General features: G+C 41.5%; 1 protein-coding gene across 3 annotated transcripts in view; it reads left to right on the forward strand.

Moving 5' to 3' along the window:
- Nucleotides 1-11,534, forward strand: part of RGS10 (regulator of G protein signaling 10) — a 30,740-nt gene extending 19,206 nt beyond the window's left edge. Inside the window, exons 4-6 of one of the 3 annotated variants that reach the window (XM_008166303.4) lie at nt 1,882-2,025; nt 4,638-4,694; nt 6,581-11,534. In XM_008166303.4, the coding sequence (XP_008164525.1) occupies nt 1,882-2,025; nt 4,638-4,676 (183 nt within the window). In that variant the 3' untranslated portion in view covers nt 4,677-4,694; nt 6,581-11,534. The other 2 variants (XM_042855319.2, XM_008166301.4) reach the window with 2 other exon arrangements.
- Nucleotides 11,535-13,231: the final 1,697 nt, after the last annotated feature.

Below are 13,231 nucleotides of genomic sequence, written 5' to 3' on the forward strand. Positions count from 1 at the left end.
AATAATTGACTACCCCTGCCTTGAAGGCTCCTCTACATTAGAAAATGTTGCTGCTTTAACTATACCGATATAATTAAAGTTACCTACCCTCTCTGCCCCAGTGTGGATGAAGTTTTACTGATCTAAAAGTGCTTATATTGGTATAGCTTATTCTGGTTGAGGAAGTGAAATAAGTTATCCTCGTAAAAGGCACCTTTATACCAGTATAACTGCATTTCGAGTAGTGTTTATATCAATATAATTGTATTGGTTAAAAGAACACATCTAATGGACATAGTTATATCAGTAAAAGCAACAAGGAGTCCGGTGGCACCTTAAAAACTAACAGATTTATTTGGGCATAAGCTTTCGTGGGTAAAAAACCCACTTCTTCAGATGCATGGAGAGCAGGCCTGAGTGACCCTACCCTCTTTAGTGTGAAATTGACAAAGATCACAGCCCTAGGCAGTATGGCACCCCAAAATACTCCTTCAGTATGAGCTACTGTATCTGTTATATCCTGATGTTTCATGCTCCTGAATGAATATTCTCTTTTAAAAAGAAATGCTGCCGCACAACATGTGCATGCTATCAGCTGTGAGAGGGTTAATTCTTTAGACCTTAGGAATACACTAAGATAGTCAGACTTGTATAGGTGTTTGTTTGTTTTTAATTATCCCCACATGTCTATTCTGAACTGTAAAACATAAAAGTATTCCTGTGATTTGTTCCTGGCCAACGGATTAAGTGCTTTCCTCTTCAGCCTCACTTCCCATCACAGATGCAGTCTTCTGGCTTGTGCTGCTCTATGAATACTGTTCCTCATTAAATATACAATACAGAATATTTATGGTTACCCATTGCTAATTATCTTCTAGTGTCTGCTGGTATGCAGCTCCAAGCATGAAAAATTTAGAACACCAGTTTGAGATTTACATCTCAGGTGGCTTTAAAATAAATATAGTCTCCCACTGTGCTCATTCTTTTATCTGCTTCCATGAACTTCCTAAGCAAGGAGAGTTTTGTAATTGATTTCAGTGGGAGCAGGATTGGGGTCCTTAATAAAGTGCTTTGAAGTTGAAGAGTGCTATATGAGTCTAAGCATTATCATTATTATTCCTGCTTTATGAAGAGAAGGCCACTGAAACAGAACATATGTTGCTGTCAGAGCAAACAGTGAAAAATAAATTACCTCAAATAAGACACACCCAATCTCTTCAGCTACAGTGACAAGCCCTGTGCAGTTACATAATTGCATGATCAGGGCCAGATCATTACAAGGTACTGACTTCTTGAATGAAGTGCCGAGCTCTGTCCGCTCCCATTAAAGTCAGTGAACACTCAGCATGTTGCAGGATTGGGCCTTTCTTTGAGTATCTCTTTCCTAAATGATGAATGAAATGATGTATATGTCACTATTAGATATAGTGTGGCCACAAATATATGATTTCTGTCTGGTTTCTCTCTTTGCCTGTTTGTTTCTACAATACAAAAGAGGAAAGCGAATGTACTGCATGATGTGGCATTCTGGGGCCTGATTCTCCTCTCCTGCTTGTTTTATTCCTGATTCACACCTGTGTAAGTGAGAGGAGAATCAAGTCCTTTGTATTTAATCATAAACGTTTCAGAACAGAAGTCAGGAGCTGGGATAGTCAAAGGAACCTAAAGGAGTTAGGTCCCCAAATACGATCTGGGTAACTAACTCCCTTGTGATCCTTTGGAAATCCCAGCCAGAATGTACATGAAAAAACTGACTTACTGCACACTTTCTTTCTTTTGACTAAATATCTTATTTCTAAGATATTGCCCCTGATAGAGGCATCTCCCATGCTGTTAGCATGTCTTGAAGGAGGACTCTGGCAAAATTACATGTTCCCATTGTAAATATTTGATCTTTCACAGATGCAGGAAAAAGCTAAAGAAATTTACATGACTTTCCTGTCCAGTAAAGCTTCCTGCCAAGTCAATGTTGAAGGACAATCCCGTTTGAATGAGACAATTTTGGAAGAACCTCACCCACTAATGTTTCAAAAGCTGCAGGACCAGGTAAAGTTATTACATTTACCCTGCTCACTTGAGGACATATTTTATGGTTGGTGTGGAAGGATGCAATGAAGGTGACAGGGATAGGGAGGTGACAGGACCACGGGGCCTGGGCTGTTGCTGTATATAGCATCGGTTCTGCCAGAACATGCACATTGCCAGTAACTAGTAAAATGAGCTCCCATGTATGTATGAAAGCAAATGATCTTACAAGATACACAGTGATGCACGCTCACTGGGCAGAATGAAGGGTTGGATGCCATGTGCTGTACTCTGTGGTGGCTTGCTGAGTTGGGCGCTTCAAAGGACAGAATTGAATCTGAGAGAAGGTGAATTAGACAAAAGGGGGCAGAGGAGTCCTGCTCTGGCAGCCTATCCTGGCAATGTGATGGAGAGGACACTGCCCACATACTGGCTAGCACAGAAGAGCCCGGGCTCCAGTTCAGTCTAGCTTTTAAAAAATGACAGTGAAAAGCTGCTAAGAATAAAACAGCCTGGTAAATTCTTTGTTCTTCTCAACTGCACTCCGTACCCTAAAGGGAACATTATACATTGTGCACTCTCTACAGAGTGCCTGCTGCTGCAGCCCTCGCTCAGGGAAAACTCATAAGCCATCTGTGATAGCATAAGGTTCCTTAATAAAGTTGGGAGCTGGTGACTGCATGCCACTCTGCATTTGTTATGGATCAGATCCTCAGTCCAGCTCCTGGGCTGGGCACTTAGCAGATGCATGGAAGGTGGAAGTAGAGGAGTCCCATCCCCATCAGGCATGGAGAGGTGCTGCAGCCCTTCCGTGGAGGTTACTTCTGCTGAAATAATTGTCACTCAGGAGTGAGTATCTGAGGATGTGTGAAGTGTCACATCCTTTCTCTCCACCTCTGCCACAGACCCCTAATGTGCTGCCCCCACCTTTGCACCTGTTCCGCTGAAGGGGCTTTCAGTGGAAGCTTGGTAGGATTTGCCTCTGTGTTTTCTGTCAGCAGCTGGAGAACCCATCAGCTGACTGATTTCATGCCCATGTTTTGCTGTGCACTCACTTGGACTGAGACACCAGTGATGCTGATTTCAGTAACACTGAATTCTGTTACTGGCTGCCTTGTGGTCGCTGGAGTCTGCTTTAGGACTTTTCTCCTTGGTTGATTTCAGCTATTTAATGACTCAAAATGAGACAGATGTCCTGGAATACCCCCTCTCATCTCCTTGTGCTTTAGAAAGGGGTGCTGAGCTGGGAAGTGAGCCTCTATATCCCAATCCAAAAATCTCTATAGCTTGAGGAAGGGTTTGGATCTGCTAGTGCAGATCTGAACTTCCTCAGAGCTTGAGAGGGCTCGTTCCTAGGATTCCAATCCCAGCCCATCTGGCAATGCAAAACTTTGGGCAGAATTTTGTAGATGTCCACTTTGGAGACAGGTTCTCTTCATTTTTTTTAACCTACTTTGCCACAGACTGGAGTCACTGACTTTCATCTGCAGCTTCCAAAGAGTATGGCCATTGCCACTTCCAGTTGCACCCTCCTCTGGACTTTTGAGTATTTGTATTTTCCCCTGGGCTCATGTCTTTTACAGCAAAGCAGTTCTTTGATTTAAACAGCATATTTAACAGAGTTGACATCACATGCTGAATGCATCTGTCAGGTATTGAAGTGGGCTGATGAGCAAAGGTTCAGCTCCCCTTGAAGTGGATTCCAAATGATTAACAGTGGAAATGTCTAAAGCCCAATTTCAATGTGACAAAGCAAAATCTTTCATGGAAGAATCTGTTTGACTTGGGGGAGATGGGAAAGAAAGTGTCCTTGTAAATCCTGATGTTACTATACATAGTAAGTGATTACATGACTGTAACAATGAAATTGGAGAGAGTACAAAAGACTAACTGTTCTCCATTTCAGCAGAGGGATCCATGCATAGATGGGAACAGCCAAAGAAGCATGAATTAGAGACATATACTAAACCAGGTTCGAGGGGAGTCCTGTTAATGTGCTACTCAAGAATGTCTGTAAATGTTTTAAAACTAAACACAGGACATCTAGGGATTGCTGCAGATTTCCACTGTATGGAATGCAACTTTTGTCTGATTCTGCTACATAGTACTCCAGCAGCAATTATGCTCTTGTCTGGCTTGAATCCTTATTAAGTTACAAGGAGTGGTATAATTTGCTCCCATGAGGACAATCTGAGATCTGACTGTGTTTATAAAGTATACAAGGGCATAGCTTGAAGGCCAGACTCTGACCTTATTCATGGCGAGTAGCAATTTACTTCTCGAGATGATCGATTGATTTCACTGGGACTTCTTGTGGGGGTAAGGTTCTATTAAATATTAGTAAAAGAATCAGTATTTGGCCCTGTGTATGTAGTTATTTGGATACAACTTCAGGACAAAGGCTGCTATTTGGTATGGGGAAGTGGGACTTCAGTGGTTCATAGAACCCTTGTGAATTTCAAACTCTTTGCCCAGGTACATTCACCTGCACTGTGCAGAGATGCCAATGAATCTCATCCATTCAGTTTAAAGAGAGAGAAAACTCCCTTTCTGCATGGCTATAAAAAAAGCTCAGCAATCTGTGTAGTTGTCACACTCCAGGACTGTTACCAACTTGGTTTTGATCTTTACAGTATTTGCCCACCATGAGAGGTGCCCTGTTGTCACCATGAAAAGGAGGGTCTGTTAATGTAAGTCCCAAACTCTGGCTCATGAACCTCTGATGGGCTATGTCTTCACCGGAAAAAAAAAGGTGTATTTTACATTGAGATCGCTCTCTCGATGTAGAATGCTAGTGGACACACGGCACAGGTAATTTTTATCTTGATGTAGCTAGTCAAGGTCAACTGCAGGTGGGAGGTATAGGGTTAACCTCAACTAGCCACATCAAAGTAAAGAGTACCTGCGCCTTGTCACTGCTAGCATTCTACCTTGAGGTAGCTAACTTGAGTTAAAATTCATTTAAATCCATTTAGCATTTAAATTAAAGCAGAGAGATTTCATATGGTTTACATATAAAAATGAACAACAGTTAGTATGAAAGCCCCTGTGACATTTATTTTACAAGCAGGATATTACAGCTCATACACGCACATGTTTTATGTGATTGAGGGTTTTTAGTAGCTAAGATTACTGCAGAGGCGAAAAGAACAAGCTTTTTCTCTACAAGGCAGTAAGCTACAGTTGCACTAACAGTTTGAAACATTTTAGAAATGAGACCCATAAAGCTACAGTTGCAATTATCCACACATGGAATTTGTAACCCTACTTATTGAAGCAGCTGAGAATCCAAAAATTCTGCTTGGAAGCTTAGCTTAGTGACTTTGGGCACCGTAAAATGTAATCAGTCACGAAGCGTGACTCAGAGAGGCTACTCTGGTGCATTCATTGCCAGAGGGTGATGTATGCTTTTGTTTTGTTTCAATTATGGTTTGTAGTTATGGTTTGCAGTATTTTTTTTTTCCCCTAGCTTTTCTAGCCCAAGCAAAATAGTCACGACCTAGACAATTGAGAACACTAGAGACTTTTTGGTGGTGGTAGTAAAAATCCAAGTAAGTTGTAGGAGTTTGCTTAGAAATAGATGGAAGTAGGAAGGGAGAAAACAACTGAGTTGGAGGATGAAGCTGAGTTCAAGAATGGCAGGGAACTAGAAGTCCTGGAAGAGAAAAGACAATGTAACTAGCTCCCAAAAATACCTAAAAAAAGGAAATGGAGAGAAAATATTTATTTTGAAACAAAAAGCATGAAGAATTTTCAGGTGAAATATTTATTATTATATAGTGCCTTGTGCCCCTGTACACACTGTGGGTCAAATCTTGGTCTCCCTGAAGTCAATGGCAAAATTCCATTGTCTTGAATGGAACCAGGGTATCACCCTCATGTGAGTAACAAGTGTTGGCTAAGCCAGTTGTAAGTGTGAGCTAAGCTACAGGAGTGTTGGACAAGCCAGCTATTTCAATCAGTGACACATTTGCACCTGCAACCGTTTGTCTGCTTAAATTATTTAGAGGCTCTTTTGTTAATATCTCAGTGCTGTGTGTGTGCGCTCAGGCTCTACTGTGATAGTCAAGTGTGGTTATGATTAGAAAAGTGAATGTATCCAGCTCTGAGTCACATCTTTTTACTGCACCGACCGAATGCCATCTTCATTACGTTTTTTCTCCTGGTCGCCCTGCAGAGTCGACCTCGCTATGGGTGGGAGCTGGGTTATGTCCTCACTTGTACATCATATACAATTAGTAACTAAGGGCCAGCTGCAGACCCTTTACTACAGGTGGTGATGTGAGAGTCCAGCTTTCAAACGTCAGGTTGCATTTGCCGTGTTCTCAGGCAGGAAAACCATCATTTGGCCCATAAGCTGATCAAATTTGATATCGACATTAATGAACCTGGAACCCCATAATACTGTTTGTTATACACAATCACTTTTAGAGTATATAAGATTTATTTTAATGTCATGCTTTCTGGCCAATACATTTTAGTGCTGGCAACAAAATTTTAGAACTTTCCTATTATCTTTCTGGTTTAGGATCTATTTTATTTGAGTCATTGTTTTTGTTTCGTTTCCCTCCCCCAGATATTCAATCTCATGAAGTACGACAGCTACAGCCGCTTCTTAAAGTCAGACATATTTTTAAAACATAAGAGGGCCGAGGAACAAGAAGAGAATTCATCGGAAGCTCAATCCGTAGCTAAAAGAGCTTCAAGGATTTACAACACATGATCCAAAGAAACCCATTCAGACAAGCAACAAAAAATAACCTAACTCTCAGGAACAGCCTTTGGGTCTATAACTGTTGCATTTAAGGCTTGAAAAGCACAAAACCCTTTTAGGGGATATTTACCTTCTTAATTGCTTGAACAACTAATTGTTTTTGCATGATGGCTAATACCAAACACTCTTGAAAAGACCATTTCCTAGGCTAAAATGCTGAGGTATCCGTATGTAGCATGAATTACATCCCATATTTCACAAATTAAAATGTTTTCCAATCACTGTGTTTTGTGAGGCATCACGAACGTGAGAAATGGAAAATAGGGTTGCTTTTGCCTTCTGATTTTATAGCTATCCTGTATGTACGTTTGTGAATTGTTGTGAGCCAATGCAAAGTAGCATTTCCGATAACTCTGTGGATGAGTCATACAATGATTATCATTAGGGGGCAGTATCATTTAGGGTTACTCCTAATAAAACCCAGTTTCAGTCCTCCCAAACGTAAATCTCTTCTTTGAAACTAATCTGTCTGTGAGACTTTGAAAGGCAATTTCAATGTTGACTTTTGGGAAGTGTGGGTTTGCCTTTATTATTGAAGCAGAAGGCTTGGTTTTTTTACTCAGGATTTTCCTTACCGTATTTCTTTGATTTCACAATGTTTCCCACAACAGCCAATCAGCTTCTTCAGATGAGAGAGGCTAATTGCCAGCTTTGACAGAAACAACATGTCAACTTTAAAAACACAATAAAACCTCTTGTGTTTTCATAGCACCTAAACTATAATGGAACAAAAGCACCAAAATGGGAAGGATCCCTTCAAAGCACTCAAAAAGCTATAGGAGAACTGATACCCGTTGCCCACTTCTGGGCATCACATCTTCAGGTGGGCTCAGCGCTTCAGCCGCTAGCACACTTATTCTGAAGTCACATGCAAGTACTAGTAAGCATTAGGTCTTCCCCAGTCTTCCTGAGGACTTGTGCCCTGGCTACCAGGAGTCCTTCTGCAGAGGCACAAAACAACAGTTTTCATTTTCAGTCTGGCTTTGCCAAAATCGATTGGTCACATACCACCTGATTTTGTTTTCCCCCAAGAAGTGTTTCAGAGTTTCCTATGCACAGATGTTGGGAAGTCCAACAGAACTGTGAATTCGCATTGTGATTTTAGCCATTCCCACTCCATGCTTGAGATGAAGGGCAGTTTATGTCTGCCCTGAGAAGATCAATGTGCAATGATGAAATGTTAGGATAATAAAGGAAAATGCTGGTGGAAATCTCCACCAAAGAGTTCTCTTTGTCTGCCTGGAACAGTTTTGGAACTGAAAAGCATTTTGGCATAAATGTTTAATGTGTTTATATTTTTTGAATTCATTAATTCAATGCCAAACTACGGTACTAAATTGTCATGTAGAACTGGGAGAACATATTGACTGGCATGTTTTATTTACAAGCTTTGCCATGTGTAGTCTAGCTCTGACTCACATTGACTCACTATTTACTCTTTTTGTGTGTTAGTGCAGGCTTTTCTTGAGCTTGTATTTATGGGCTGTCTAGTCAGATTGCACAATTAGCTTTTGATTATTTTAAAATTCTCTTTCTCAGGAAGGTCAATTATATATTATATATTACTGTTGCTATCAACATCTTAAAAGCCAGGGCTAGGTTGTAATTTTCTAGGAGGAAAACTCTCTATATAGCCTTCTGACATATGACACTGTCTTTCTCTAGGCCACCTTTACAGCCTATGTCTAAAGAAAATGGCTGCTTAATCTCCCACTTAATCCATTCATATAATGATAGTGGGAGTTCTGAAAACTGATCAAGGGATAAAGAGATTTGTTAGTTTTTAGGGAATTGAGCAGGAGGGCAGTCTTTCAATTTGCACTTTCTGAGCTGTAGGTCAGATGCACTGAGTACATTTTCCCATCATATTTACAAAGGAGTAAATGGCAGAACCAAAGGTTTAGGACCATGATTCATCAGTTTTCAGTGGGACGTGGGCACATGCTGAAAGTAAAGCACGTATTTAAATGCTTTGTTGAATAAGAATGTACTTAAGCACATGCTTAAATGCTTGGCTGCATTGGGGACTGAGTGAGTAGTTATAATCCCCCTCTGCAGCCAGTTGTTATTATACTAGATCTTCTAATTAAAATAATTTTGGTTATGTAACCACTACATCCTATCCCCAAAGAGCCAAGATGTCACCCATAATCTACTTCTAAGGTCATATATATCAATTTATTTTTGTTTGACAGGACTTACTTAAACTTTTCAGTTTATGCAAAAATATTTTTTAAACTTGGATGGAATGAGCTGGGCTTCCCATCCTGAAAGCATTGGCCAGATTCAGCATGTTCATGATTAGAAAGTGCATTTTATTCTTAATCTTTTAGAGGAAGGGTGGCATTGGATGAAATTTAGCTTTTGTCCAAATGTTTGCCTATCAAATCTTTTGAGTGATGGGCCCAAACCAAGCCCCTGGAACTCAGGAAAGATGAAATCTGCCAACATTTAGAGTTTAGACTTTGGTTTATAATTCTTGTTATTATTATTATTTACATTAGAGTAGTGCTAAAAGGTCCCAAGTTGGGGGGAACCCCTCCCATCATGCTAAGTGGTACACAGTCCCTGCCCCAAGAGCTTGCAGTCTGAAAGACAAGACAGATAAGTAATAATAGACAACAAACAAGCAAAACATTGGGTTAGTGCTGCATATCACTTACCATATTAATTTTGTAACATGTACAGATCCCTTCTATACAGTAAGAGGCTGATACAAATTGCATGGATCTAAAACAATGTAAATTTTCCATTTGCATAAAACCTTAATTCGAACAGTGACTGCAAGCTTCACATCTCCATCCCAATTCTCTAAGTGACATAGTCTGAAATACATGGGAATCATAAGAGCTAACTCTTTCCAAACCCCCCAATGGCTACCCTCACATATGTTTCTGAACTAAAATGAGACTCATTTACAAATAAGCAAGAGCTGTGTGTTGATACTTGTTTGATGTTTTAAATACCAGTTAGGTAGGAGGATGCTGCAGTGTAAGATGTGCCCCTCTGCCCATTTTCTAGATTCAGGCCTTCGGAGCCTGTGTCCTCTCACTTTCCCATCACCAACATTTCTGTGATGGAGGAGGACTGGTGCCTAGATACTACTGTGATGGGGACATTTTAGATTTGCAGATAGCTAGATTGGGACTCCCTTCAGAGGTAGTGAATACTTTTCATTAAATAGCAGTAGGGGTCACTGATGAACCCCACGAGGCACTTCTTGCAACTCACCTTCTTTGTCTCTGTTCCTTTCCTTGATTCCACTGCATTCCTCCTGCATCCTTTTGTTTCAAACACAGTACCTGGCTACCACATTAAACTGGGGAATTGGGGGTGAGAGGCAGGGATCATTTTGTTTATGTGCTTGTAAAGCAACTGGCATGATGGGACCTTGTCCATAACTGGGATGCCTCTGTGCTACAGTAATACTACTAATAATTAATACAATGTCTTGACAGCAGGTTCAGGAATTTTCATTGCTGTAGCATAGAAACTATAACTATTTTATTAAGATAAAGTCTAAGAGCCTTTAAATCAGAGGTGGGCAAACTACGGCTTGTGGGCCACATCCGGCCCATGGGACCGTCCTGATGGGCCCCAAGCTCCTGGCCCGGGAGGCTAGCCCCTGGCCCCTCCCCTGCTGTCCCTCCTCCCCCACAGCCTCAGCTCGCTCGCTCCGTCGCCGGCGCAATGCTGTGGACGGTGGGGCTGTGAGCTCCTGGGGCAGCGCAGCTGCAGAGCCCGGCCTGACCCCGTGCTCTGAGCTGCGTGGTGGCGGCAGCGGCGTGGCTGGCTCCAGCCGGGCGGTACGGCTGTAGCGCTGCCAGCCACTGGTGCTCCAGGCAGTGCGTTAAGGGGGCGGAGGGGTTGGATAGAGGGCAGGGAAGTTCGGGGTGGTGGTCGGGGGTGGGGGTGTGGATAGGGGTCAGGGCAGTCGGGGTGGGAACAGGGGGTTGAATGGGGGCAGGGGCCCTGGGGAGGCCATCAGGAATGAAAGGAGAGGTTGGATGGGGCGGCGAGAGTCCGGGGGCGGTCAGGGGACAGGGAGCGGGGTGTGTGGATAGGGCAGGGGTCCCGGGGAGGCCGTCAGGGAACAGGTGGGGTTGGATGGGGCAGGAGTCCGGGGGGGGGGGAGGGGCAGATGGGGGGTAGGGGCCAGGCCACGACCCCCTCTCTAACCAGCCCGCCATACAATTTACGAAACCCGATGCAGCCTTCAGGCCAAAAAGTTTGCCCACCCCTGCTTTAAATCAATAGTAGATAATACTTTTGTTTTAGCTGACCTAGCAGATGAGCAGTTGCCATGTCAAAGCTAGAAGTTGCAGATTAGCTCAAATCTCATGCCCTTTAGGGTATGAGGGAAGAAATAAAGAGAGGTATATTGCAGGGTTTGTTTGGCCTCTGGGAAAGGAAATCATTGCCAAATTTAACACCACGCTCTACTGGCTGCTGAAAGAATCAAATAGATAACTTTTGGGAAATATTGATAAGGTTATATAGTAAGGCAGAAAATGAAGAGAGATCATAGCTGTGTTTTGTTTGTTTCTTAAAGGTGGTGGAAATATCAATATATTTATTGCTTAGTTAGAATTCACCTTGTCCAGGTACAATAAGGCTGCTCAGTTCATTATTGAAAGGTAATGGATAATAATAATAATAATAATAAAATGTACATTGGGTTGACATTTTTCTGTACTTTGCTATTTCCAGTGTATCTCCTAATACATGAAAACTGAAATAAAAACTCTTTTTTGAAGCTGACAATGTAACGTGTATAATTTAGACCCACATAGAATACTATAGAACAAATGCCAACCCAAGTCTAAGGCTAGACTTGGGTTGGCATTTGTTTTTCCACTGTTGTTCTCTCCTTGCCTGTGTTTGTGTGTGTTTATATTTGACATTATCTATGAATGACAGTACATTTCCTAAAGTAAAGAGTGACTGGCATGCTGCTTTCTGTTAACCACAAAAATTATACACATTATAAAATTAACCCATTAAATGCTGTTAAATACTTATTTCTCCTAGCTGCACTTTTTCATTGCTTTCCCTGTTTGGGATGTAAAATATTTAAGAGCAAAAATATAGCTATCTGCATGTTTGTGATCCAATCTGGTCTCTGGAGGCTTTTTTAATTGGCTGTCTAATCATGATAATCAGAATTTTGTGTTACAAAAATCTAGCTGAGAAATGTAACTCCATGTTGGTTAGAAATAGGGAAGTATTACCCAGTGATGTGTCCTGAATTGAATCCATTTCAAAGAGACTCTATTATGGAAATGTATGTGACCAACAGGGATGTACCAGGGCCACAAAACTTCTGCTCTTCTCTAATGAATATGAACGATCCTGATGCTCTATATGCTAAGGTGTAAATGGAATGTCATAAGATCAGATGTCCCTTTATTTAAAAAAAGGCACCTGTTCATTTCTGGAATAAACTTCCTGCAGCATCAGGATGGTCATTTACTCCAGCATTACTTGCAGAACTGTACCGATCACTCTGCACGTGTGACCCAGCGTTAAGACCACAGTCTAAATATGTTTCTACAATAGCAAATGTAATCCCCACTTTTCAGTATGAGTGCGGTTGGAGTGAATTACCAGCCTATAGACTGTAGGAGTGTGCTATGCAATTCATGGAATGTAGGGAAATTCTGATGAACAAGGTTTTTCACTGTTCACTTTCTATGCTTTGAACTTTTACTTTTTGCAAGGTATGGATACTGTGTTTAGACACTCAACAGACAATGGTCAGTGTTACATATACCAGCTATTTTTGGTCAGCAAAATTCGAGGAATTAGTTTTGTGTATTTCTGAAATGCTATCGAGGTATGCAAGATAATAAATGGGGTAACTGAGAAGGGAAATTGGGTGCTCCTATTTCCCCTCTCACATAATACACAAACAAGGGGACATTAAATGGAATCGAAAAGCAGCATATTTAAAAGTGCAGAAGGAAATGGTTTGTACACAGCATACATTAACCTGTGGAACTCATTGCCACAAGATATCATTGAGACCAAGAGTTCAGCAGGATAAACCCTTATGCCTCAAAGTATGAACAATCCATTTAGTGACAGGGTTAGGAAGAAACTTCCCCCGTGGGCAAGTCATTCCATAATGGTCCACTACAGCATTTCTTGCGCCCTTCTCTGAAACATTTCGTTACTGACCACTGTCAAAAAACAGCATACTGGACTAGCTAGACCACTGGTCTGATCAAAAATGGCAAATCCTACATTCTTATCTCTAAAGTCACTTTTTACCTATGAAGGCAATCAGCAGCTTTCTCACTCTGAAAGGAAGTGCAATTCTTTCACCCCTGAAACTGAAGCAGCATGAATTGTATGTTTCTTTCTTCCTTTCTTTCTCTTCCCCATCCCCCTTCCCACTTCCTATTCTACTAGAGAGAAATCAATGAACTGTCTGTGATCTGTGCTTTCATA

Source organism: Chrysemys picta, chromosome 7 (assembly GCF_011386835.1).
Source record: "Chrysemys picta bellii isolate R12L10 chromosome 7, ASM1138683v2, whole genome shotgun sequence".
In the NCBI taxonomy this organism is placed as follows: Eukaryota; Metazoa; Chordata; order Testudines; family Emydidae; genus Chrysemys; species Chrysemys picta.